General features: G+C 35.0%; 2 protein-coding genes across 3 annotated transcripts in view; one reads left to right on the forward strand and one right to left on the reverse strand.

Annotated features, from left to right (window-relative positions):
- Positions 1 to 1877, reverse strand: part of RNF125 (ring finger protein 125) — a 74779-nt gene extending 72902 nt beyond the window's left edge. Inside the window, exon 1 of the mRNA XM_006205072.4 lies at positions 1752 to 1877. The gene's annotated coding sequence lies outside the window, so the exon portion shown is untranslated. The remainder of the gene's footprint in view (positions 1 to 1751) is intronic.
- Positions 1878 to 2242: 365 nt separating this feature from the next.
- The window catches only part of TRAPPC8 (trafficking protein particle complex subunit 8), a 63215-nt gene continuing 41786 nt past the window's right edge, over positions 2243 to 23671 (forward strand). The window contains exons 1-9 of one of the 2 annotated variants that reach the window (XM_015239924.3): positions 2243 to 2399; positions 7256 to 7450; positions 14359 to 14448; positions 15261 to 15435; positions 17439 to 17592; positions 19844 to 19937; positions 20379 to 20638; positions 20995 to 21110; positions 21824 to 21974. In XM_015239924.3, the coding sequence (XP_015095410.2) occupies positions 2243 to 2399; positions 7256 to 7450; positions 14359 to 14448; positions 15261 to 15435; positions 17439 to 17592; positions 19844 to 19937; positions 20379 to 20638; positions 20995 to 21110; positions 21824 to 21974 (1392 nt within the window). The remainder of the gene's footprint in view (positions 2400 to 7255; positions 7451 to 14358; positions 14449 to 15260; positions 15436 to 17438; positions 17593 to 19843; positions 19938 to 20378; positions 20639 to 20994; positions 21111 to 21823; positions 21975 to 23671) is intronic. The other variant, XM_006205073.4, reaches the window with a different exon arrangement.

Below are 23671 nucleotides of genomic sequence, written 5' to 3' on the forward strand. Positions count from 1 at the left end.
TGTAAAATCAATGCAGAAGACAAAAATCCATTTAGGCCCAGTCATAAAAAGAAATGAACTATTGATTCATGCTATGATAAAAGATGGACCTTGAACATTATGTTAAGTGAAAGAAATCAGACACAAAATGTCACATATTGTATTATTCCATTTATATGAAATTCCAGAATAGGTAAATCCATAGAGACAGGAAGCAGATTAGTGACTGCCAGGAGCTAGAGCAGGTATCAGGACGAAGAGTGACTGCTAGTAGGTACCAGGGGTTTTTTTTTGAGGTGATGAAAATGTTCTGGAATTAGTAGTAATGATTGTGCAACTTTCTGAATATACTAAAACCCACTGAATTGTACACTTTAAAGGGATGAATTTTATAGTATGTGAATTATATCTCCAAAAATCCATTTAGGCTAAATTGCCCTTGAAAGTCCTTCTCAAAGAATCTAATACAGCTAGTTTTATCCTCAGCGTAAAAAATAAATTGCCTTTCTAACCTTTGAGTACCAAATAAAGTAGTACACTTGCATTAAGAAGACCTGTTACCAAAAAACACATCTTATAATTTGAGTCATATTCAGTTGTATGAGATTCTTACATTATAAAGAGTAAGGGATATATTAGAGGTATTTAAAAGGGAATGTGTATCCCTGGGGATAAAAGAAGAATTTCCAAGAGGTCCTCAAGCACAGATAGTTTTAAGGAAATGAATTTCTAGATCCTCAACTTGTTATCTTTTCTAGATTGATCTGTGGCTAAGCTGTCATGTCATTATGCCCTATTGTCCTTTCCTACTTCCCATTTTTCAATTTACAGGAGACATACCTGTCACAAATTCTTACCATGGTAGAAACTTCAGGGTGCCAAACAATCCGACAATTTGCAATAACGCTGCTGGGGAAGCCTCCTTTAAGTCAAAGACCATAAAATCATGATAGAGCGTTGCATTTTTTCTTGCCTTATATTTCTGGCATATAATTCTGAAGGAATCCAGTCAGCTGAATGACATTATAGTAAAATTTCTTTCATTCACTTCTACATATTTAGAGGAAAAAATCTATAAAAATTAAGTCAGGAACAGAAGCCAGTTCAGGCCTCCCTTCGGTACATAATTACTGGCTTCTCGCACTTCCATCACTGTAAAGCAGAGCGTAAAAAAGGAAGCGGCTGCGGATGAACGGGTCGGATGTTTGCAGGCACACCCTTTCCGTGAGACCAACAAGAATGCAGTAACGCAGGACTTTCTTTTACACTTGAGTTAACTGCAGCGCCCACAGCACATTTCTGATCACTGACTCGGTCTACACTCGTGGCAGTCCTTTCTAAAAGCTTTCTGAAAGCACTGTTGTGTTCAAACGATACCTGGCCTGTTTAGGCCGGCTCCAGCGAAGCCCCCAAGCACCGGGCGGCCAGCACGCTCTCTCCGGTGAGCAGGTGCCCTGAGACGCTCCACCAGAGCGTGGGACGGGCAGGGCGAGCGGGCAGGAAGCGGCGCAAACAGCCACATCGTTTGCCCACCGTTTCCAAGGGAGGCCTCTGGGGCTCCAAACGGGCCCATTCGGCGTGAAAGGCGAGCAGACGCCTCTATCACTGTGACAGCACGGACCACCAACGTCGCCCTGCGGTTTTCCCAGTCGCACCTCGCCGGGCTTTGCCAAGTACGTGCGTGAGAACCAAGCCAATCGTCGCGAGCCTCCCCTCCTGGCTCCGCCCACCATGCTGCTAGTCCCGCCCTAGCCCCGCCCAGCAGGGCCCACCTGTCGCACTTCCGGCTCCAGCCTCCCGACCGGCCTCCGTAGCTCTTCACTTCCCTCTTCTCGGCTCTCTTCCCCCGCCCCTATCGCTTCCTTTAACACCGTCACGTGAGGGACGAGCGCGGGGGCTGCCGGGATAAGTACGCCGGTGGGTCAGGGTTCGGCCTCAACATGGCGGTTCCGGTCGGGCAGTGACCAAGGCTTTGCCGTCGAGAGGATTAACTGGCGATTGTCGGCGTCTCCACCTATCAGGGTGGAATGCGAGGACGCCGGGGCGAGCGCTGAGGAGCGGCGGTGACGGGGAGGGGTCGGTGGCGGGTGCCCTTGGAGCCGAGGCGGCGGCGTCTGTTCCTTCTATTGGTCTCAAGGCTTCAGTGCGGGGCCCCGCCCGGCCGGGCCAGGCCGGCGGGCGGCGGCAGTAGCTGCTGCAGCCGCAGGATCAGCCTCTGAGAGTGGGCCGGACGGCGGGCGCCGCCGCTGCCTCTCCCGCGGTGATGGCCCAGTGTGTACAGTCAGTGCAGGAGCTCATTCCGGACTCCTTCGTCCCCTGTGTCGCCGCGCTGTGTAGCGACGAAGCTGAGCGGCTCACTCGTCTCAATCACCTTAGCTTCGCGGAGTTGCTTAAGCCCTTCTCTCGCCTCACTTCCGAGGGTATGTGGTCTCCTCCCTTTTTCTCTGAGCTGCCGCAAAGCCCGGGCCGAGAGAGGGAAGTTGGGGGCGGGCAGGGAAGAGAAGGACGATGTTTACATCTCGGAGCCGGTGGAGTGGCGTCGGGCTGGGGCCGCGCGTTGTCTCCGGTGGCCACAGGAGGAGGGGCCATGAGAGAGGATGTCAAGACTGCGTGGTCCTAGCCTCCAGTTTTTCTAGGCACTCCCAGGACAAGCAGGCTGTTGGGTAATTAGTATAAAAAACATGAGCCCCAGAGAAGGGCATTGAGACTTCTTAGCGGCCATAGAGAGGGAATTAGAAAGTGGCAAGGCAGGTGAGGGTAAGAAGATGCTGCCTCTTAGACCACGAGGTCTTAGTAAAGAAGACGAATTGTCCTCCCCTGGGAGTTAAACTGGGCTTTCAAACTTGTCTTGAACATTACATTCTTTAGCAATGAGGCGCTTTTACTTTTTTTCTTTTGAGAGTTTAAACTTTTAAAAAAACTTTAAAAATTTTTTATCTTTTGAGAATTTTCTTAGTTATCCAGTATTTTACTTAACCTCTCAAGAAAATAAAAAGTATTATAAAAGTAATGAAACTTGCCACAGCCTTTTTTGGCCTGGTGGACGAGGAAGTAAGAACAAGTTGTAGTTAATTTAATTGAGATAGTTGGAGTTATCTAGATTTATAGGGATAGAAGAGTCCTGAAGTGTGTTTTTTGGGGATGAAAGTTTAAATCCATGGGGTAATGTTTTTTATTGAAGAGCTACCTGTTTTCTCCAGCTTTAGATTATTTACTAGGGAAAGGTAAGCGGAATACTCCAGGCGTGATTTAACCAATATCTTTACCTGTACTTTGCAGACAGAACATAGAAAAGTATAGGTAAAGTTCTTTGTTAAGTCTGTATAAAATAAAAGGTTCTATAATAAAGCTGTGTCAAGTGGACGACCATGATGTTTACTTGGCTATGGTGACTTCTCCACGAAAAACAATATTGTACCATAAATTTATGTGTTTATATTGCTATAGATGTGTATTCTTTGGGAGAATAGCTCAATTATAAGTCCACTTTTGTGTTTAAAGGAGAGAGGGAGCTATCAAAAAAAAACCAAAGTTTGGAAACTCTTGGATTTTCTTCAGCCTGTACCTTAGCCATCAGTCTCATCTCCAGTTGTATTAAGTCAACAAAAACAACCAAGTGCCCTACATTCTTAAATTATTAAAAAACAAAACAAAACAGGTGAGGGCCAGTTTGACTTTGAACTGTGTGCTTTCTTGCTTGTTATTAACATAATGATTAACATTAACATGATAATTAACATAATAAAGAATAATGATGCTCATACCTGATACCTGCTTATGTAGCTTTTCTTTTTTAGTGTTTGAATCCTGTGAGGTAGATAATGTTAACACCATTTTAAATTTGAGGACGTTGAGGCATAGAGATGTCAACTTATCCACAGTCTTATAGGTGAGAAAGATTTAAAAACGCAATGTGACTCAACGTGTTCTTAAGCCACCTTATCTCCTGCCAGTATTTAGAATCACTTATTCACACAAGGGAGCAGTGCAGTCCAGTAGTCAACATAAATAACTTTAGGTTACTTGGTAGTCATGTTGTAAGAAAGGTGAAAAGAAATGAGTGAAAATAGTTTAAATGATCTATCTTATTTGATTCAGTATTTCCAAAATGTTACCATTTCAACACATAATAGATACTAAAAACCTTAGAGGTAATATTCCATTTTGTGGGGGGGAAGAATTGTGTGGTTTATAAACAACTGAGGTTTTTTTAAATATACAGTTTTGTGTGCTAAAAGATACGATTTTATTTTTCAAAATATATTCCACAGAATACCAGTTGTATTATATGTACTGTGAAAAAAATTTTGGTCAAATAAGTTTGTTTAATATAGCCCCTGTTTGGAAGAATTACAGTGTCATTTGACACATTATGACTCTGGGAACACCTACTGTAAAGAGACCTTTTAAAAACTTAATCCAGTATTTCCCAAATTTATTTGAACATGGAACTGATTTTTCGGAAACAACTCTTAACTGTCTTGAGCAACCAGTGTTCTGTGAGCATCACATACTGGGAAATGTTACTTTGTAAAATAGTATTCAAGAAACTGTATTTATATAGTAACCTATAAAAGAAGTGAATTTCATTTTGAAGTTGAGATGTTGTAAGATACATAAAGTCACCTTTTATGACATAATCTTAATGAAGCTTCCATATAATTAGTTCTGAAGCTTTTGGATTTTTTGTGTGTGATTTAAGAGCATTTCTCTGAGTTATTCTTAGCTCTTACTTTTCTCTCTGTTAAGTTGGTTTTGTGATACTCCAGTGTATTGCTAATCTGTTTACCAAACTACCTCAGAATTTAGCTCCTTAAACCCGAAGTGTTTGTTCTCTCTCTGTTTGTCAGGAACCTGGGAGTGGCTTAGCCCTCGAGCTCGTGGTGGAGCTGTCAGTAGGGGTGTAGCCATCTAGGGCTGGAGGGTTCTCTTCCAAGCTCACTACTGTGGTTGTTGGCAAATCTCACTTCCTCACTGGATGTTGGCCTGAGACCTCAATTCTTTCCTCTCCGTGGGCCTCTCCATAGATTCCCAGAGTGTCTCCATGACCTGGCAGTTAAATTCTCCCAAGAGTGATCAGAGAACCCAGTATGAAAGCCGTACTCTTTTATAACCTTATCTCAGAAGTAGTATATATACTGTTGCTCATGCTGTGTTCCATTGGTCACACATACCAATCCTGGGGTGGAGGAGGGGTCTGCACAGGAGTGTGTACCAGTAAGTACCGGGATCATTGGCTGTCATTTCAGAGGCTAGCTGCCACACCTGTTAGCTCATTTCTGGATTATTAGTAGGATTACCTAAGGACTAAATAACCCAGTAACTGATAAACCCATTCTGAATATAGGGCACAACTAGAATAACCTTTTTGTATTAATGCTTAAGAACACTAAACCAATTTAAAATTTTGAGAGAGATTTAATACAGCACGGCTGCTTATGTTGTTTGGCAATTATGGATCAACTTTAGGGAAACTGCTTGTACAATATGTTCCTAAAAATATCAGAAATGTAGCATAGTATTTTCCTGTTTTTTGGTTTCCCTGTTTCATAGACCAGCTGAGAAGTTTAATTAGGGGGAGAGGCCTGTATGTGTTTATGTTTTCTAAATTACTCAAGTAAACAATGATAGACGAATGCAGAGACTACAAGACACATTCAGCTCCCCTTTACCCAGAGCCAACAAATCTTGGCATGTTTGCTTGGTGACTTTTATTTTCCTTTAAGAAGAAACATAGAGTTGAAATCACCTTTTTACCCTTCTTTAGTCCCATTTCTTTCCTTCCGTCATTGTAGGTAACCATTATAATGGAATTTGCATGTACACTTTCTGTACCTATATTTAGATTTACAGTACAACTGCACATATTCATGCTACATGTAGTGTTGTAAAAAGATTTTTGTCTCATGTTGTTAAATTAGAAATTTAGAAGTCAACAGAGAGAATACGCAGGAAATTAAGAAAGGCAGCTTTTAACAGATATAACTTTATTTAAAACATAAACATCCCTGAACTTAAAAGTTTGGTGTAAAGCATTTTCCATTGGGGGACAAATGTCGTATTTTTAAAGGGTAGGTACCCAAAGTCAGTTTTCCAGAATTGTCTCATAATTGTATACGATGATCCATGATGTACTTGAAATAGAGTATGTTGTACATGCCGCCTCCATCACTTCTTGAGCACTTAACTGTACGTGTCAGGCATGTGCTAAGTGCTTTGCACTTACTGTGTCTTCTAACAGTATCTCACCTAAATCCTTAAAATAACTAGGAAGTAGGTTATTTTTTTCATATATTATAGATGAAGAAATTGAAGCACAGAAAAGTTTAAAAGTTTTTAATAAGTGGTGGGTTGGGATTTTAAATAAAGTCTGATTTCAGAAGTTGGGTCCTTAATCAGTACAATGGACTACTTCTAATAGTACCATGGAAACTCATCATCTTGTCTGATTATATTTATATGAAAAAATAAGTTCACGTTGCCTACTATGCACTGTGGCATTGTTGCTACAGTAGCCTGAGAACCTGTTCCCTGGCCTGAATCTCTGAACTACTGGCTATAACTCACAGATTGAGACAAGGCCTGTAGCAGGGTAGAGGCAGGAGGCATGGGTTAGGAGAAGGGATCTGGGCATTGATATTTTTTTTCTTTTAAATACACTTTATTTTTTAGAGCAGTTTTAGGTTCACAGCAAAATTGAGCAGAAAGTACAGAGTGCTCTCATATACCTCCTGTTCCAACATGTGCACAGCCTCCCCCCTCCGACTATCAACATCCTGCACCAGAGTGGGCATTGATTTTTATGATAGTAGAAGAGGGGCTGAGAATGCAGGCATCACGACTGGGGAAGCAGAGGGAGCCTTCACGTAGCATGTAATTCTTCTTTCTTCCCTTTCACTGTTTTCAGTGTTGGTATCATGGACCTCATGCTGTCCTGGACTAGCCTAAGGGTGAGATGAGAATTAGAGATTTTGTATGGATGGTCCCTGGCAACCCCAAAGATAAGAGGAAAGAAAGGACTAGGAAGAGAGTATAGTTCTGAGCACTAGCACTGAGGGAGGGGAAGGTTAGACTGTCTAGCTAGCCCTTTTGGAATATAATGGAATGTTGTAGGTCGGTTGTGTTCTGGAAGACTGTTCCACTTGAAATTTCTGATTTCCAAATTGGGCATCCTTTTTGTTTGTGAAACATTAACTCAATTTTTAAATCGTTGTAATAGTGGCTTGTTATGCTTTGTGTAGGATTAATTTCAAGTTCTTTTTTTCTTTTTTTAAAGTTCATATGAGAGATCCTAATAATCAGCTTCACGTTATTAAAAATTTGAAGATAGCAGTGAGCAACATTATCACCCAGCCACCTCAGCCTGGAGCCATTCGGAAGCTTTTGAATGACGTTGTTTCTGGCAGTCAACCTGCAGAAGGATTAGTAGCTAATGTGATTACAGCGGGAGATTATGACCTCAACATCAGTGGTATGTGATAAGGTTTACTATTATTTTTTAAATGAGGTTTTATTTTGTTAGGGAAGGTAATTCTGTAACTTGGAAGTCATTCAACAAACACTGAACTGCTGGCTGACTGCTGGAGCCTGGGAATACAGTGTTGAAAAAAACAGTCCTTGCTTTTATGGAAGTTACAATCAAGTAAGCAGGCAGCCATTCAAATGACTATAAATTAAATGATTTCATTTTACTTTTTCATAATGAAAATGTTTTTGTAGTTCTAATTGTAAAATTAATATAAGCTCCATGATGGCAGGAACTTTGACTCTTTATTTATTCCCAGTAAATAAAACAACATATTCTTTTGTGACAAAAGTAATACTATGATTATATGAAAAGTATTGTCTATTGTATTTTTTATCTTGCTTAGTGTTACGTGGAGGAAGTGTTTATAATATCTAAATAAATATTTAATCTGATTTGAATGGTAAATGTTTTCATAATAAGATTGATAGGTAAAATTATATTTTATGTAAAGTGAATTAGCAGTATTTGGTGTGACTCTTTTCCAGTGTGAAAAAAACTTAAGGGACGTGGGATAGATTTTTAGAGGGCAAGATTAAAAGTACATCGTTTAATTAGGATATTTCAGCATCCTAATAAAATAATCTTTAGGTCAGTATAATATATAACCTGTTATGTTAATACCTCCTAATTGCTTATTTAAAGATTTTCCCAAACGTACAGAGAGAACTTAAGTGGTATGTTTTAGATCACGAAGTTGGTTGCACTTGTATAGTTAGGAATATTTGTAGATTTATTTTGTTTAAATGTTCATAATTTTTCTTCTCCCTATGTTATTTTAATTCCAGCAAGGTAAATTAATTTGATAAAAAGTTTAGAATATTATGGTTATCTTTACAAATTAAAAGAATCCATTTCAGGATACATATTTTAAGCAGTTCCTGGCATAACATATTTTCAACATGAGGCAAAATGTACATATTTCTGCAATAAAGTGATGGAATTTGAACTGTTTCTGTCATCAATGGAAAATTCATGTTGAAGTGTGAAGGGCAATGAGTCAGGTGCCAGAGTGTCCACGTTTTTATAAAATCATAGCCGTGGGTTAATTGGATAACTTGAATAAACCATTTATCCAGATAGTTTTATTCTCTGAAAACAAGAGAATTTGGCTAGATTGTTTATTCAGGCCTCTCCTAGACCTTTAATCCTATGATTCTGTTTTATAGGGACTTTAACATTTTTGTTACTCAGTCAACAAGTATATATTGATTTCCTACTGTATACTTTGCATTGAGATACAGAGATAAGGAAGATGTGCTACATATAACTTTGTAATCTGGTCAATAATTATGATACATTCTTATTTCCAAGACCTTAAAATACAATAGATTGTAATAGAGATAGGCATGTCCAATATGCCAAAGTGCTGAGGGGGCCCAGAAAATTATCATATTTTTAAAAATATATATATTTTTTATACTGCAAATGTCTTCCTGACTTCCAAAGCCCATAATAACTTTTACTTTAAAAAAAAATTTAATTTATCAAAATAATATGTGCGCCGAGACATGATGCTAAAAAGACTTCCAAGGAACAGACAACAGTAATCTGCTCTCTGCATCCCTGTCCCACCAAATGGTTTCCTCTGGTATTTTGTGTTTCTAAGTAATAATTTTATATGGCTATTTAAGACTTAATTAAAGTTTTTATTTATTGGCTTCTCATTATAATTGATGAAGATTTAGCTTAATTACTCCCCTTCCTCCTTTCCCCCTGGTCTTCTTTCTACTCCATGCTTTCTCAATGGGGAATGATACCATCCCTTAGTGGGTTGAAAATTTGGTTCTTGGGGTGTGAAAAAAATCTTAGATAATGGTTTGGCTCTCCAAAGGACCACAGTACGTAAATGGATACACAGTGTATCTGTAGAATTACTTAAAAATATTCTTTGTGGGGAAGCCAATTAGGAAAATGTCTAAAATGGTTCATGGAGAGAGAAAGTGAAATAAAAGTTTTGAAACACTGTTCTGTTCCATCGTGGACTGGTTGCTCTTGAAGGCCTGCTCCACAAATGTAATCCTGGAGACTTCCTTCCTTTGTCTTCTCTGTAACCTCTCATTTGTGCCTTTTTTGATGTATTTCCTTGATTTGATGGAGGACATCTCCAGTAGCTTCCTGAGAAAGGTTGCTTGGGAGGTAAAATTTTTGAGGAATAAATGTCTGAAAATGTTCTTATCTTTCATACTTGATTAATTGATTGATTGTATATACTATTAGTTAGAAATCATTTCCCTCAGAATAGTTTTACTTTCTTCCAGCTTCTAATGTTGCTTGAAAGAAGCTGGATGCCATTGAAGTACATATCCCCCTGTTTCCTACAACCTGTAGAAGCTTTTAGAAGTTCTTTATCTCTGCTATTTTGAAATTTCCTATTGGGCCTGATTTAACTCCTTTTCACTCATTTTACTCAGCAGTTCCTTTTAATTAGCTGATCACACACATAATTTAGCCCTGAGGAATTTTTTTATATTGTTTTTTGTTAATGGCTTCCCTGTTTTTTTGTCTGGTCTTTCGGGAACTACTGTTATTTGGACGTAGAACTTCCTGAATTGCTCTTCTAATATTCTTATCTTTTTTCTAATATTGTCCATCTCTATCTCTGTCCTTGTTTTACTTTCTCGGGAATATACTTGACTTCATCTTTCACCCATCTAGTGAGACTGTCTTTTCTTTGCTCTTTGGATTTCCCTTTTTTTGTACCATGATGATGATATCGCGTGTTGAAGTATCTTAACTCTGAGGATATTAATGAATTACTGTTTGGTTCTTTCAGTTTTTAAGTTTTCTTCTATCCTGTGCTTTTTCTTCCATTTGTATTATTTTTCAGCTTGTTTTGATTTCTTTTTCATGTCGGAAACTTTCCTTAAATGTCTGGTGAGCCCTTGGGATTATTTTTTGTTTCAACTTGAGGTATTAAAACCCTGATTGTGCATAAAAAAATTTGTCAGCTTGTGGACTTCTTTAATGGTTGGTGAGGCTGTGAACAGGCTTGCGGGTTGCTAGTTTTTATTACTTATAGTTGTTTTATTTGGGGCTGTTCAGTTATCTCTAGAGAAAGATTCTCGAATCTGATGTCTGGTTATCTGTGTACTGGATGTAGGCTTGTTTATTTTTCTTAATAGTCTATTAAAGTGATTTGGTACAGATGGTTTATAGGAGCAGTGTGGTCATGATTTGGTTGCGAGTATTTATCTAATTACATTATATTCTCAGGTCTCTGCCAACATCTCCACATAAAGAGGAATTCAGTGCTGTTTGCCTTTAAAAGTGGGTGTAGGCATTACTGTAGCTGAACACTTTAGGCAGATTTTAAAGAAAGAATCCCAAATGGTTTGGAGAAACTATAGAAGAAAAGTTTCTTCAGCTTCTTTCCCTGCTACTTTAAGGCACTTCCCTTTAGCTTTATTGTTATGTTAGTCTTGAAGTCTGGGAATGTGATATGATGAGGTACTGACTTCATTTTAATAAAATTTCATTATAACAGAATAATACTCTTCGAAGATTCAAGAGTGTTCTGTCCATTTTAAATAAGATTCTCTGTCTAGAAATAGACTTCTAGTTTGTACCATTAATGTGAGTCATTATACTTTTCACCCATTCTATTTGAGAAATAAATGTTAATGTTTACCTCATAAACCTTACTTAACAATGCCATGTTTTCATCATCAGATTGGTCAATTAAAGCTAGTGTACAGTGGTTGGAAACACGCATTGATGGAAAAGAATCTTCATTATATACAGATACTTCCTGTGGTGGTATCAGTTTCCAAATTCTTTTCACTCCACTCCTTGCCTGTTACCTTTTTTCCTCTCACCTTCTCCTTTTTTTGTATTTGTTTCAATTAACATGTCTGTATGATTTTTCGAAAATGGTGATAACTTTTGTTATCTATCCTATCATCTGTTGTGTATTGTGTTTGCTCTTGATTTACTGTATTTTCTGCTAAACCCAGGCATTGTCCTTGAATAGTATAATTTGGGCTGCATCTTGTTTTGATAAGAAGGAAGAAAGTATTTTTTTTCCTTTAAGTGTGTAGTATACTTTTCCTGATTGCCTTTGTAGTAATTGCTATTACTGTGTAAGATACCGTGATACTTCAGTGAATAGTCAGGTATAAACAGTATTTTAGAGGATTGTTTAAATATTCTTTAATATTTTCCCCTAGATTTTAGCAAAAAGCATAAAAAAGTGACAAATTAACTTATATCTAAAACAGAAACAGACTCACAGACATAGAATACAGACTTGTGGTTGCCAGTGGGGAGGAGAGCAGGAAGGGATAAACTGGGAGTTCAAGATTTGCAGATACTGACTGGTATATATAAAATAGGTAAACAAGTTTATACTGTATAGCACAAGAAAATATATTCAGTATCTTGTAGTAGCTCATGGTGAAAAAGAATATAAAAATGAATATATGTATATTCATGTATGACTGAAGCATTGTGCTGTACACTAGAAGTTGACACATTGTAAACTGAAAAAAAAATGAATAACGCAGGAGGAGAAACAGAAAACAAAAAGAGAAGGATGCCCTTGACTTTTTGGCATGAAGAAAAGCTGAAGGAGGACTTCTTAACCCTTCAGAGAAACATGGTGGCTGAGGGAAAAGTTAACCTCATCAGCCTGAATGTATCTGGCTGAAGGATGAAACCCATTTCTGCCGTATACATTTAGAAAAATTTCCTTTGCTCCTTATATTCTTTGTTGAGTGCCCAGTGTCTTCTTGCACCAGTATTTAGAAAGTATTATTTCAATTTAAGAACTCATATGTGTGTGTACTTGCTTTTTTCTTTTTGATTTAACTTTTAGTTATGTAGAAATTTATATTGTTCCAAAGTCAAAATTGTGAAACAAAGTACATTCACAGAGCTCTAGCTTCTATTTAGGCCCTTCCTCTTTCTCATTTTTTTTTTCTTTTCTCTTATACGTGGTAGCATTTGTTAGATTTATCCTTCAGTTATTTCTCTTTGACAGTATAAGCAAATGCATGCGTAACTTTTTATATCTTCTTTCCTTTCTTTTGCAAAAATACATTTTCTTCTGCTGTTGCCTTTTTCTTTCACTTTATATATATATCCTGGGAGCACTTTATAATGATGTATAGAGATTTTTGCCCTTTTTCCTAAAGTTGCATAGTGCGTCTATTTAATGTATGTACCGTAGTTTATTTAACCAGTCCCTCCGATGTACATGAGAATTTTCTAGTCTTTAATTACAGATAGTGTTGCAAAGAATAATTATTTTGGAAGATCTAATTTGTTTATTGAGAACTCCCCAACCCACCATAAAACAAACCCCTTTTCATGTGTCCACATCTTACTGGTTATTTGTTAAATTTAAGCATCATTGAAACAACAAAATTAATAGAAAAATAATCAAAGTTGATAAAGTAATTTCCCCCACCTGTGGAGATTTCTTCCTATTTAACCAAAATTTTCACTATCTATTCTTTATATTTTCTTTTCTTGTCATTGGTACTAAATGAAAATACATACTAATTTTCAAGATAGAGACTAATTTTGATTAATTTGGGGAGAAAGATATATTTACTAGTTGGTAAGAAAATTGGTTTCCGATTATAACAGAGACTAGTCTGTGTCATTTATTTTGCAATTTTTGCCACTTTTCTTATATTTTGTAATATTTCTGGGACTCTTTTTCCTGTCCTATAGCAATGAACGTGAGGTTTTTGTATTAATAGACCTCCTAACCAATATATGGGTAATTCTCATAAGGCATTTGTTGGAATTAAAGTTTTTTTGTATATATGGCACCAGGTTAGATGTGATATTTGGTTGAGATAAACAGCTTTTTTCTTCAGCCTTCCTAGTTGTTTAATGTAGTGTTATGATGTAAACAAAATATATTTGCTGTGTTGTCAGTGATTAAGAGGAAAACAAAAAGTACATAGGTTTTGTAGTCACCATAAGTAGCTAAGAATGGAGTATTCTTTTATAAAACTGATTTAAACAATCTGCTTAAACCTAGTGAAAATGACTGACTAAATTCAAATTTTTAAGAAGTTAGAATAGTTGTAATGTAAAATGCTTACTATGGAGCAAGAGAGATTCGACATTTTAATAATCATATACATATATACAAAAAGTAAAAATACACATCTATGATTATAAGGTCAAGTATACTTTGAGATTCCATTTAAAGAGGTTTAATTGCTATAATACACAGGGAATCAGATTATAAAGGAGGGTTTGTCAACCTCACCACTATTGACATTTTGAGCCAAATAATTCTTTGTTGTGGGACGGGGGCTGTCTTGTTCTGTTCAGTGTAGGATGCTCTGCATGATTCCTGACCTTTTTCCCTAAATGCCAGTAGCACCCTTCTCCCCATGCTTAGGTGTGACAACTTAGTATTTCCAGACATTGCCAAATGTTTCCTGGGGGTCACATTCAGTCTTGGTTGAGAACACTATTCTGAAATATTTTTTGTGAAAAAGAGCTACTTATGGCAACATGACTAGTGGCAGGGGCACAAAGCTTTAGTTCTAAAGTCTGGTTATTCATGTGGGTTATATTGAAAGCATTAATAGGTAAGTAAGTTGTGGAATCATTGTGTAGGTTTGCGAATAGGCCAGTTTTATTTTTGCAAATATATATACTGCAATTATGAATATATTTGTGTGTCTGGCTTATACAACATACATCACATATATATTTTAAAGAACAGGGAAAAATGCTTATTACGTATCTTTAAGCACAAGTGAGAAAATGCTTGATTATTGTTAGAAATTATTTTTCACATCTTTTAGGAACATGAACTTGAAATTTCGTCTGTTGTAAACTGATTCTGTTGAGGATTTTTAACTTCTATTTATTGTTAATTTTAGCTACTACTCCATGGTTTGAGTCTTACAGAGAGACATTTCTTCAGTCGATGCCAGCATCAGATCATGAATTTCTGAACCACTATTTAGCATGTATCCTTTGACTTTTATGTTCTCTAAAAATCAATTGTGTTTGAAGTTATTAAGCTCAGAAAGAGTTATATGAAGGCAAAATTGTTGAGAGGATATAGAGAATAGAGAAATTATTTTTTATTGATGATGCTTCAAATTTTATTGTTTTTGGTAAATGGCATCCTAGATACAAGACTGGTGTAACTAATTTTTGATTAAAAAATAAGAATACTAAGGGCTTGCTTATTTTTCTTTATCCCCCAACTTGAATATTTCATGCTTCATAGCATTTTTTAAGCTATGTTAGAAAGAAAAAAAAATGTTAACTGTCAATGTTTACTGCTTTTGCTGACTGCCTCAAAATTAGTTGCTTATGAAAAAACTCATAATAATAAGTTTTTCATTTTTTAGTAACCTTTTATAGCTGTTAACCTCCTTTGACAGTTAAGGCTTTTGTTTTCTTAATGAGGCTGCAGAGAAAAATTGAGATGGGATAGAGTATGAAATTGCAATGAGGTGGAACGGAGGGGAGCAAGATTCAGGAGAATTGTTCCTTTTGTTGATAATTGCACAACTTTCTTATTGTCCATTTTCATGGATTTCCTTATTGTATATGTAAATGATCTAAAAAGCTACCAACAAAAAAATCTTTAAGATTTGGAACCTTGTATTACTTAGAAATGTCTAAGAAATTACTTTGCACTTTCAGGAAAACCTGTAAAATCAGATTTTTTTTTTTTTTAGATCAGAAAATATCTCCCTAAAGTTTATTTTTAAAGGATAATATTTATTATTCAGTGGTAAGTGATAATTACCTTAATATGGTTTACAAGGTATGTTGGTAGCATCGTCTAGTGAAGCTGAGCCTGTGGAACAGTTTTCAAAGTTGTCACAAGAACAGCATCGAATTCAGCACAACAATGACTATTCCTACCCCAAGTGGTTTATACCAAATACACTTAAATATTACGTACTTTTACATGATGTAAGTGCAGGAGATGAACAGAGGTAAGCTTTATTTTTTTAATTTTATATTATTTCCTGTTAAATGAGTTAACGTTAATTTGGACATGACTTAAGTTTTAGATATATTTTTCATCCAAGAAAGTAAAAATTTATTACTAAGACATTTAACTGTATCTCTTATTTGGAGTTATATTCAACAGCTACATCATTTTTTGTTAGATTTCATATGCTTACCCAAATTTTTCTTTCAATATGTGTGTCTATTACTATAATCTATATTTATTTTATACTTGTAGGTCTTACTTTTTATTTCTTACTTTATTTGGTATTATTTCTCATTTTTTCTCTTTTCTCTTTCACAGTTTTCCTCTTAACTTTTCACTTTCTGGCTTATATGCACTTCTTTTTTCACTTTTCACTCTCTCATCACTTTGTATTTTTAGCCTTGATGTTTTTCACAGTCTCAAAAACACCCAAACACTTCTTATGTTCCCTTGAATATTAGTTATTAGTGATGTGCCATAGACCTTTTATCTTTGGGATAAGAGAATAACTTATCTTTAAAGATAAGTTCTTGAAAAATAAGACAATATTAAAAGCAATTTTACTTTTGTGGCTTTGCAGTTTATTTTTGACTTTTGGTTCAAAGTGTGGATCAAATTAATCTTTTGTTTCAAACTTTATTCTGATATCTCAGTGCTATTTAGGATATGCAGTTAAATAATCATTTCTTGCCCTTGTTCTGAGTACAAACCTTCATTTTTAAAATAAGTTTTCCTCTATAAGACCAAAGAATTGTTCTGGTGGTTGCTAATCTTTAGGATTTTTTGACATCATAAACAGTCTGTAGCCTATTGGATAAAGTGTATTGTATAAATAGAAATAATTTGACTATTAAAATTAGTTTCTGTCGTTTAAATATAGTGTATATCTTCCATATTGAATGGTTGTAATTAGGATATTTAAGTGGTAATTAAAGTGTTAGATCAGTGGTTCTTATGCTTAGCAGTGTTATTGGTAAATTGAGTAGATGTTTAGTTTATTGTACTTGAGTGTATATACATACACATATACTTATATTTGTGTTCATGTACATTTATAACTATTTTACTTACCCAGCCTTAATTTTATAGTGTGTAATACAATTTAATTGTTAGGCTTGTAATTTGTATAGTATTAACATCTGCATTTGAATATGATATGGGATTATTTACATTTTCTTTGGATTATTTATGTGTTTTTTGGCGCCATATGGCTGATTGATTTAAACAAACCTATTTAAATTGTTAGCTCTATGTACCAGAATTTTATTTTCCATCAGAATGTACTGTTTGATTCTTAGGCTGACTTACCATTTGAATCATCTTATCTTCCACCAGCTAAGTTTTGCAAGAATAAAGGGTGAATTTTTATGCAATAAATACTTTGGCTGCTCTTTTTGCATTTTCTTTCTTCTTTTCTTCCTTTGAGCTTGTTGAGACAGTTGAGGGAAGGGTAGACTATACCAGTGAAAGATGATTTTTTTTTTGTGGGGTGCTGTACTGTTTTATCATTTAAACTTCTTTTTTATAAATTTCTGTTCTCTAAGACAGAATTTCCCAAAGTCATATTTCCTGAAGACTAGTGCACATAGTTGAAAGAGTTTCTGATCTGTAAATTAGAAGCTACTCTTTAGAAATTCACTGTATACATTAGCAAATGAAAGGCTCTGAGATGGTCTGCTGCAAAGAAACTGGTTGGCTTTGTTTACTGTAGTTCCCCAAACTGGTTTCACCACCAGAACTTTCTCTTTGAATAACATAGGACTATCTTGCAAAATTTTGTTCCATGAAACATACTTTGATAACGGTACTTTCAAGTAATAGCCAAGCTAGTTAAATTTCAGTTAGGATCATGATCTTTTTTTTTAATTTTAAATTATTCTACCTCTAACTTTCTGTTTTGTCTTTTGAGGGGACAAGTTTTTCATGGTTTTTGTTTTAATATCTATTACTGCCTAAAGTCTACTCCCCGTTGACTACAGACTTCTCCATTTTTTATTTTAGAGCTGAATCAATTTATGAAGAAATGAAACAGAAATATGGAACTCAGGGTTGCTATTTACTTAAAATTAATTCTCGAACATCTAATCGAGCCTCAGATGAACAGATACCAGATCCTTGGAGTCAGTATCTCCAGAAAAATAGTATTCAAAACCAGGTATATGTAAAAAACAACAATGAAGCAAACCACAAAAGCTGTGTTTCAGTTTTATGACATAATGGTCTCACTGTAGAATTTTTCAGTCTGGTTTAACCAGTAGAATTGCTAATAGTTATTTTGTAGAGTCTGGCTACTTTTTGATCCATCAGCATGTGAGCTCTCAAAAGCTGTTTTTAACTAACTGCAGTAATCCCTTATGTGTACTCCTTTCAGGTGTATCATATCAATGTTAAATGATCTTTTTCTTAAAAGATGAAAAATGAATTACACAATCAGAATTGAACTAGACTGGCTAGGCATGTAGAGAATAGAATTTTTGGCTTGTACATTTAATTCATTATGAATGCTTACAGTCAATTCTTTATTATCCACATGCTCTGGGGTTGCCTTCCTTCATTTTCAGCATGCTGTTCTTATGGCCACCTTTTGGAGCTCATACCTTTTAGGTGGGTGGGCTTTTTTCCCTAACTTTCCTCTGATTTCCTTTTCTTTTGAATTTCTAGGAAGTTTTGTTTCTTCCTAATCTACTCTTCTAATCTAGAGTTCTAGACTACTGTTGTCGTCTGTTGGCTGACGTGTGTGGGTGTAAGATTTCACGCTCTGTCCAACTTTTAAGATGGAATTTTATGTCATTTGGTAGTAGCCATATGCCAGGTTCCTATGCTTAGTTCAGATAATCAAGAGTTGACTGCTTTTTGTTTGGAAGGAGGATTTCTTAAGTAGATGAAAAAATATATATATATATTTTTTATATAAGTAAACTACATTATGTACTTTATGTGATATTATTTTAAGAAGTGTGAATTATAAATTTTATGTAATTTTTGATGTTCTAATATAAATATTGTTTAATTTATATTTTTAATTTATGTATATTTATATATATTTATAATTTATATTTATATATTATATATTTAATTTATATTTTTATTTGCTTTATTTTTCTATCTTATATATGGGATTTTAAATTCAGATACAGTGCTATACTAATATTTTACTCACTTTAATATTGAGGTGATTATTAACGTTTTTTAAGATAATGCTGGGGAAATCAATTATATGTCGATTAAAAAAACAAGATAATGCTGGGGGAAAGTGTCTGAGAGAAAAAGAACCAGTTGGATGTGAAGGAGCTTTATTTTTTTAAGTGGTGTTTCAGAGCCACACTCAGAATAGGAACAGTATTGGAATATTCAGTTTAGAATCTGGCCATCTAAGATTGCGAAGGGGAACATAATAAGTCAGATTGCCCAGTTTGGGAACTTTTAACAGAAGACAGAACTATCAGAATTTCTGCAGCTTAGAATCCTAGAAGCCCAGAATTGAAGGATAGTTTAAAGGCTGTCAAATCCAACCCCTGTTCTAGTGCTTTAATTTCCTTTAAACCTGTTAATGACCTCATCTAGTGAAAGTGCTGTCTTCTCAGGTGACCTGTTCCACATTTGAGCAGCTTGAGGATCAACCAGCATTTTTCTGTCTTTGCTTGTACTCAGTCCTGTGTACAGTTTTCCATTAAGACAACATTCAAAGTACGGAAGATAGTTGTCGTGTCCCTTTTTTTTATTTTTCTAGGCTAATTATACTGTTTTTTAAAACTTTTTCTTAAATGTTGTTTTTAGACTGTTTGTCCTGATCGCTTTCCTCTTAATAAGGTCTACTTGATACATTTTTCTGTAAGAGTAGCACTCAGAATAATACCTCATATTACTAGTGGTCTCAGAGTAGTCTGGGTACTTTTAGTTTAAATTTTTTTGTTGGCTGAGGAATCAGTGCCCTTTGTACAAGTAAATGTCGCATTGCTCATTTTTCCAAAACACTTCTGTGTATTCAGAATGCATTCCAACACTGCATCTGTGATCCAGGAGATTCTGTACCATTCTTCTTTTTCACTCCTGCTTGACTAGTAGTCCATCTGTCTTGCCATTATTCCTTACGTAGAAACATATACAGGTATTTATATGGGCATGTGCATATCACATATAAGCAGACTGAGATAGAAGTAATTTGAATTCAGAAGAATTAGAATAGTAGATTGAATGTGAACGGGAACTTAAGTATATAGTAGGTGTGGATTGGAGTGACACAATATGATACGTGGAAGAAGTTAAGGATTTGGAGGATTGGAAGGAAAGAGTTGCTGTGGCAAAAAAATGAAGCCTAGTTAGTAACCATGGTTGTTGATGGATTTGTTGGTATCTTAAATATGATTAAATGTAACTGTTAATGCTTTTTTATTTTATTTTAATAGGAATCATATGAAGATGGCCCTTGTACTATAACTTCAAATAAGAATTCTGATAGTAACTTGCTTTCATTGGATGGATTAGATAACGAAGTCAAAGGTCTTGATATACTTTCTCTAAGTTTCTCTTTTGATTGAAAATATGCACTGTTGTCAAAGCATGCTAATCTTTATACATGAAAGATGGGGGAAATTTGCATAATGAAAAAGGGCAGGTTAGCTTTTCCTCTGAAGATTTTATTGAGTTATTTGACTTTGGTGTTTTGTTATAGTTTTTCTTACTCGTTAATTGTGCTATTTAAAAGTAATTCTTTATTTTTTAACATTATTTTTCTTTATTTATTTACATGAATTTTCAAGTTTCTATTATCTGTAACAAATATTAACCCAAGCTTTGTAATTGTAGGGGGAAAACATTAATATTATTGTCTTAGACTTCTAAGACAGAAAATTAAAGAGTTCCAACATTCTTTAGCAGTATAGTAGTAATATCACAATTTTCTTTTGCTTTCTGAGAGTAAAAGAAAGATCTGTTTTTCAGTAGATGGCTTACCAAATAACTTTAGAGCTCACCCACTTCAGTTGGACCCATCCGGTGACTCTTCTAACAGCATTGATGGCCCAGATCACATAAAATCTGCTTCATCATTACACGAAACAAAGAAAGCAAATACTGGAATTATTCATGGTGCATGTTTAACCCTTACTGATCATGATAGAATTCGGCAGTTTATACAGGAGTTCACGTTTCGGGGCCTTTTGCCACATATAGAGAAAACAATTCGGCAATTAAATGATCAGGTAAGAATTTTTGTATTAGTATTTTAAAAAATTTCAGTAGATGGTAAACTTGAGAATAGAGCAGTGTAAGTTATTTAAGTGTAAGAATTTAAGTTTTTCTTTTAAAAATAGACTGTTACTAGGATTTACTAATACTGCTATCAGTAATGCAGTTCTACTAAATCCTAGAAGAGGCTTATTTGTGTTCCCTAGGGATTTTGTCAGCATTTTGGACAGTTTTCTTTAAATCAGTGTTGTTAAAATGCACATTTGTGTACTGTTTAGACTTTTTACTTATTTAGAAGTTTTTCTTTTGTATGTAAAAGAAAAATATGAAATTCTTACGTTTGTCAACATATTTAATTTTTTTTCCTTAGCTAATATCAAGAAAAGGTTTGAGTCGATCTCTATTTTCTGCAACTAAAAAATGGTTTAGTGGCAGTAAAGTTCCAGAAAAGAGCATTAATGAACTAAAAAATACATCTGGATTGCTGTGAGTAAAATACTATTGTTTTTAGTTTTCCTGTATTTAACTCTGATTAGTATTTGACTATATGATGTTCTGCAAAGAAATGTCTGTCTGGCTCTTTAGTTTCTTAGTTTCGTACTGATGCAGAATTCATGTAGGTAAGAATAGTGATCATGAGTAAATTATATTAAATTTAAAAAACTATAAGTAATTGGATATCTAAAAATAAACAAGATAACAAGGCAGGTCACTTTATTTTGGGTCTGCTTTCCTGTTTGTAAAAAGATGGAGTTAGATTAGGAATTCATTAATAACTTTCAATTAAATAGTGTGGTCTAGTGATTCTAAGACATGGCATATATTTAGAAATTTGGTTTAATATAAACTCCTGTTTTAAGGGAAAATAAAATTCATTTTGGATTTTCATTTTTTTCCTGCTGTATATAAAGTTAAGACACTTGGATTTGATCATTTACTTCATAATTTGACTATGGGGAAGATGCTTGCCTACTATTGAGAAGTTCTTAGTACAGGGATATAAATTATATAAATACAGATATAACTGTTTCCAGTTATCTTTGGAAAATGACACTCTGTCCTTGGAGGCAGAATTCTTATACAGCAGGGTCAGTTGTTCTCACATTCTGGACAGTGGGGCATCTTGTTAGACATTTTTTAATGTTTAATGGTTTAGAGGTCATAAATTATAAATTACTTTTCTTATTTTGTATTTACAGGTATCCTCCAGAAGCACCAGAGCTTCAAATCAGGAAAATGGCTGACTTATGTTTTTTGGTGCAGCACTATGATTTGGCTTACAGTTGCTATCATACTGCGAAGAAGGATTTTCTTAATGATCAAGCAATGCTTTATGCAGCTGGTGCCTTGGTTGGTATTCTGTAATAGTAGTATTTCTTATTTCTGCTACCATAAACGACCTAGACATTTTTCTTTATGAAGTGACAAAATACTCAGGGATAAAGTTGTACTCAGGTAGTGTACAATGTTTATAGGTTTTGAATTAATTTATGATAATTTGATTCATTTTTCTTAGACTAGTGTGTTCAAACATGGCAGTGTATGAGTCTTGGTTTCTTAGATTTGTTTAGTACTTCCAATTTAATTTGAATTACACTTTTTATAGTAGTCACAGGATAAAAACTTTTTTAAAGAAGATGCTTTTTTGGCCTCTTGAAAACTGATTTTGAAATTGCTTGAAATGTTTTCTTTGATCTAAGACTATATATTGGTTAAGGACATGTACTTTGGTGAGACAGTCTTTCCTCTTAGGTAAGTTACTGAACATCTCTAAGCCTCAATTTTCTCATCTGTAAAATGTGAATCCTAGTGACATAGGGTTAGATAAGATATAAGGCATGTAAAGTACTTAGCACACTACCTTGTATATAATAAGGCAGTGTTAGTTTTTGTAATTGATATCAAACCTAGGTGTTTCAGAGTTTTCTATACTTGTTGCCTTATATCCTTTTAATATATTTGAAAAGTTGCCATAAATATTTTGTAATCTGCTTTCTGTGCTTAGAAAAGAGTAAACTAGCACTGTTACTTTCAACATGGTCTTTTAAAAAAACATGTATGCTATAAACAAGTGTAAATAATAAAAATAAAAAAGAACTCTACTTCATTGGTAATTGTCATATAAATACTTGTTTAATAACTGCCATTTTGCATTATTTTAATACCATTTATGTATAAAACTGAAATAGGTAACTTAAAATTGTAAAGCTGAAATAGCAAAATGATACTACTGTTTCTTTTTATTTTTTAGTATTTTTAATTAAAAAAAAGTCAGCTAACTTTTAAAAAACCTTTATAAACTGAAAATGTGCTATCTTTATGAATGGAAGTGTTTGAAAAATTGTATGAATTGTCTTTGGCTAGACATTCTCTAATCTTTTATTATAGTCGCCTAATATAAACTAATATGAAATCACAAATACTTAAATGTTATTTCATTAATACCTTACAACACAGGTATAAGTTTATAATTATAAAATTGTACATGATGTAGTTGCAAATTGAAAGTTTGTAGGTAAAAATCTTAAAGTATGGCAAAAAATTTCTATGATTTTTGTGGTGTGTAAGCTTTTCATTTCTATTTACAGTTTGGTAAATACTGCGTTTAAACCATTTAGATGTAGACATATTAGCAGCGGCTATATGAGAGAAAATTGTTTAACACTGGAAAATCAAGGCATATCTGCTATAACATGTTTATGTGTACCTGAAAATCTTCATAGTCTGTGACAGCTGCCCTAAAAATAATAGGCCTTGAAGGAAAAATAGAGCTGGGACAGTCCTCTTAAATCCTGTGTATCTTTGTAACCAGAACATAAATTGGTTGTGTGAAGCAGCTTAGCATGACTTAACTCAAGGAATAAAAAAAAGTACACAAAACCAATATGTGAACACTGGGGTGGGGAAGAGGAGCTTGTAACCAGCGGAGTTGCCATGAAGGTGAGCATGTAAGGAGCGCAGCCAGCCTCAAACCAAGAGCTGTGTAAGGCTGGGGGCTGGGAGCTCATGTCTCTGGAGAGATACCCTGCCCCGCAGCTCCTCTCTGT

This window comes from Vicugna pacos, chromosome 24 (assembly GCF_048564905.1).
Source record: "Vicugna pacos chromosome 24, VicPac4, whole genome shotgun sequence".
Classification (NCBI taxonomy): domain Eukaryota; kingdom Metazoa; phylum Chordata; class Mammalia; order Artiodactyla; family Camelidae; genus Vicugna; species Vicugna pacos.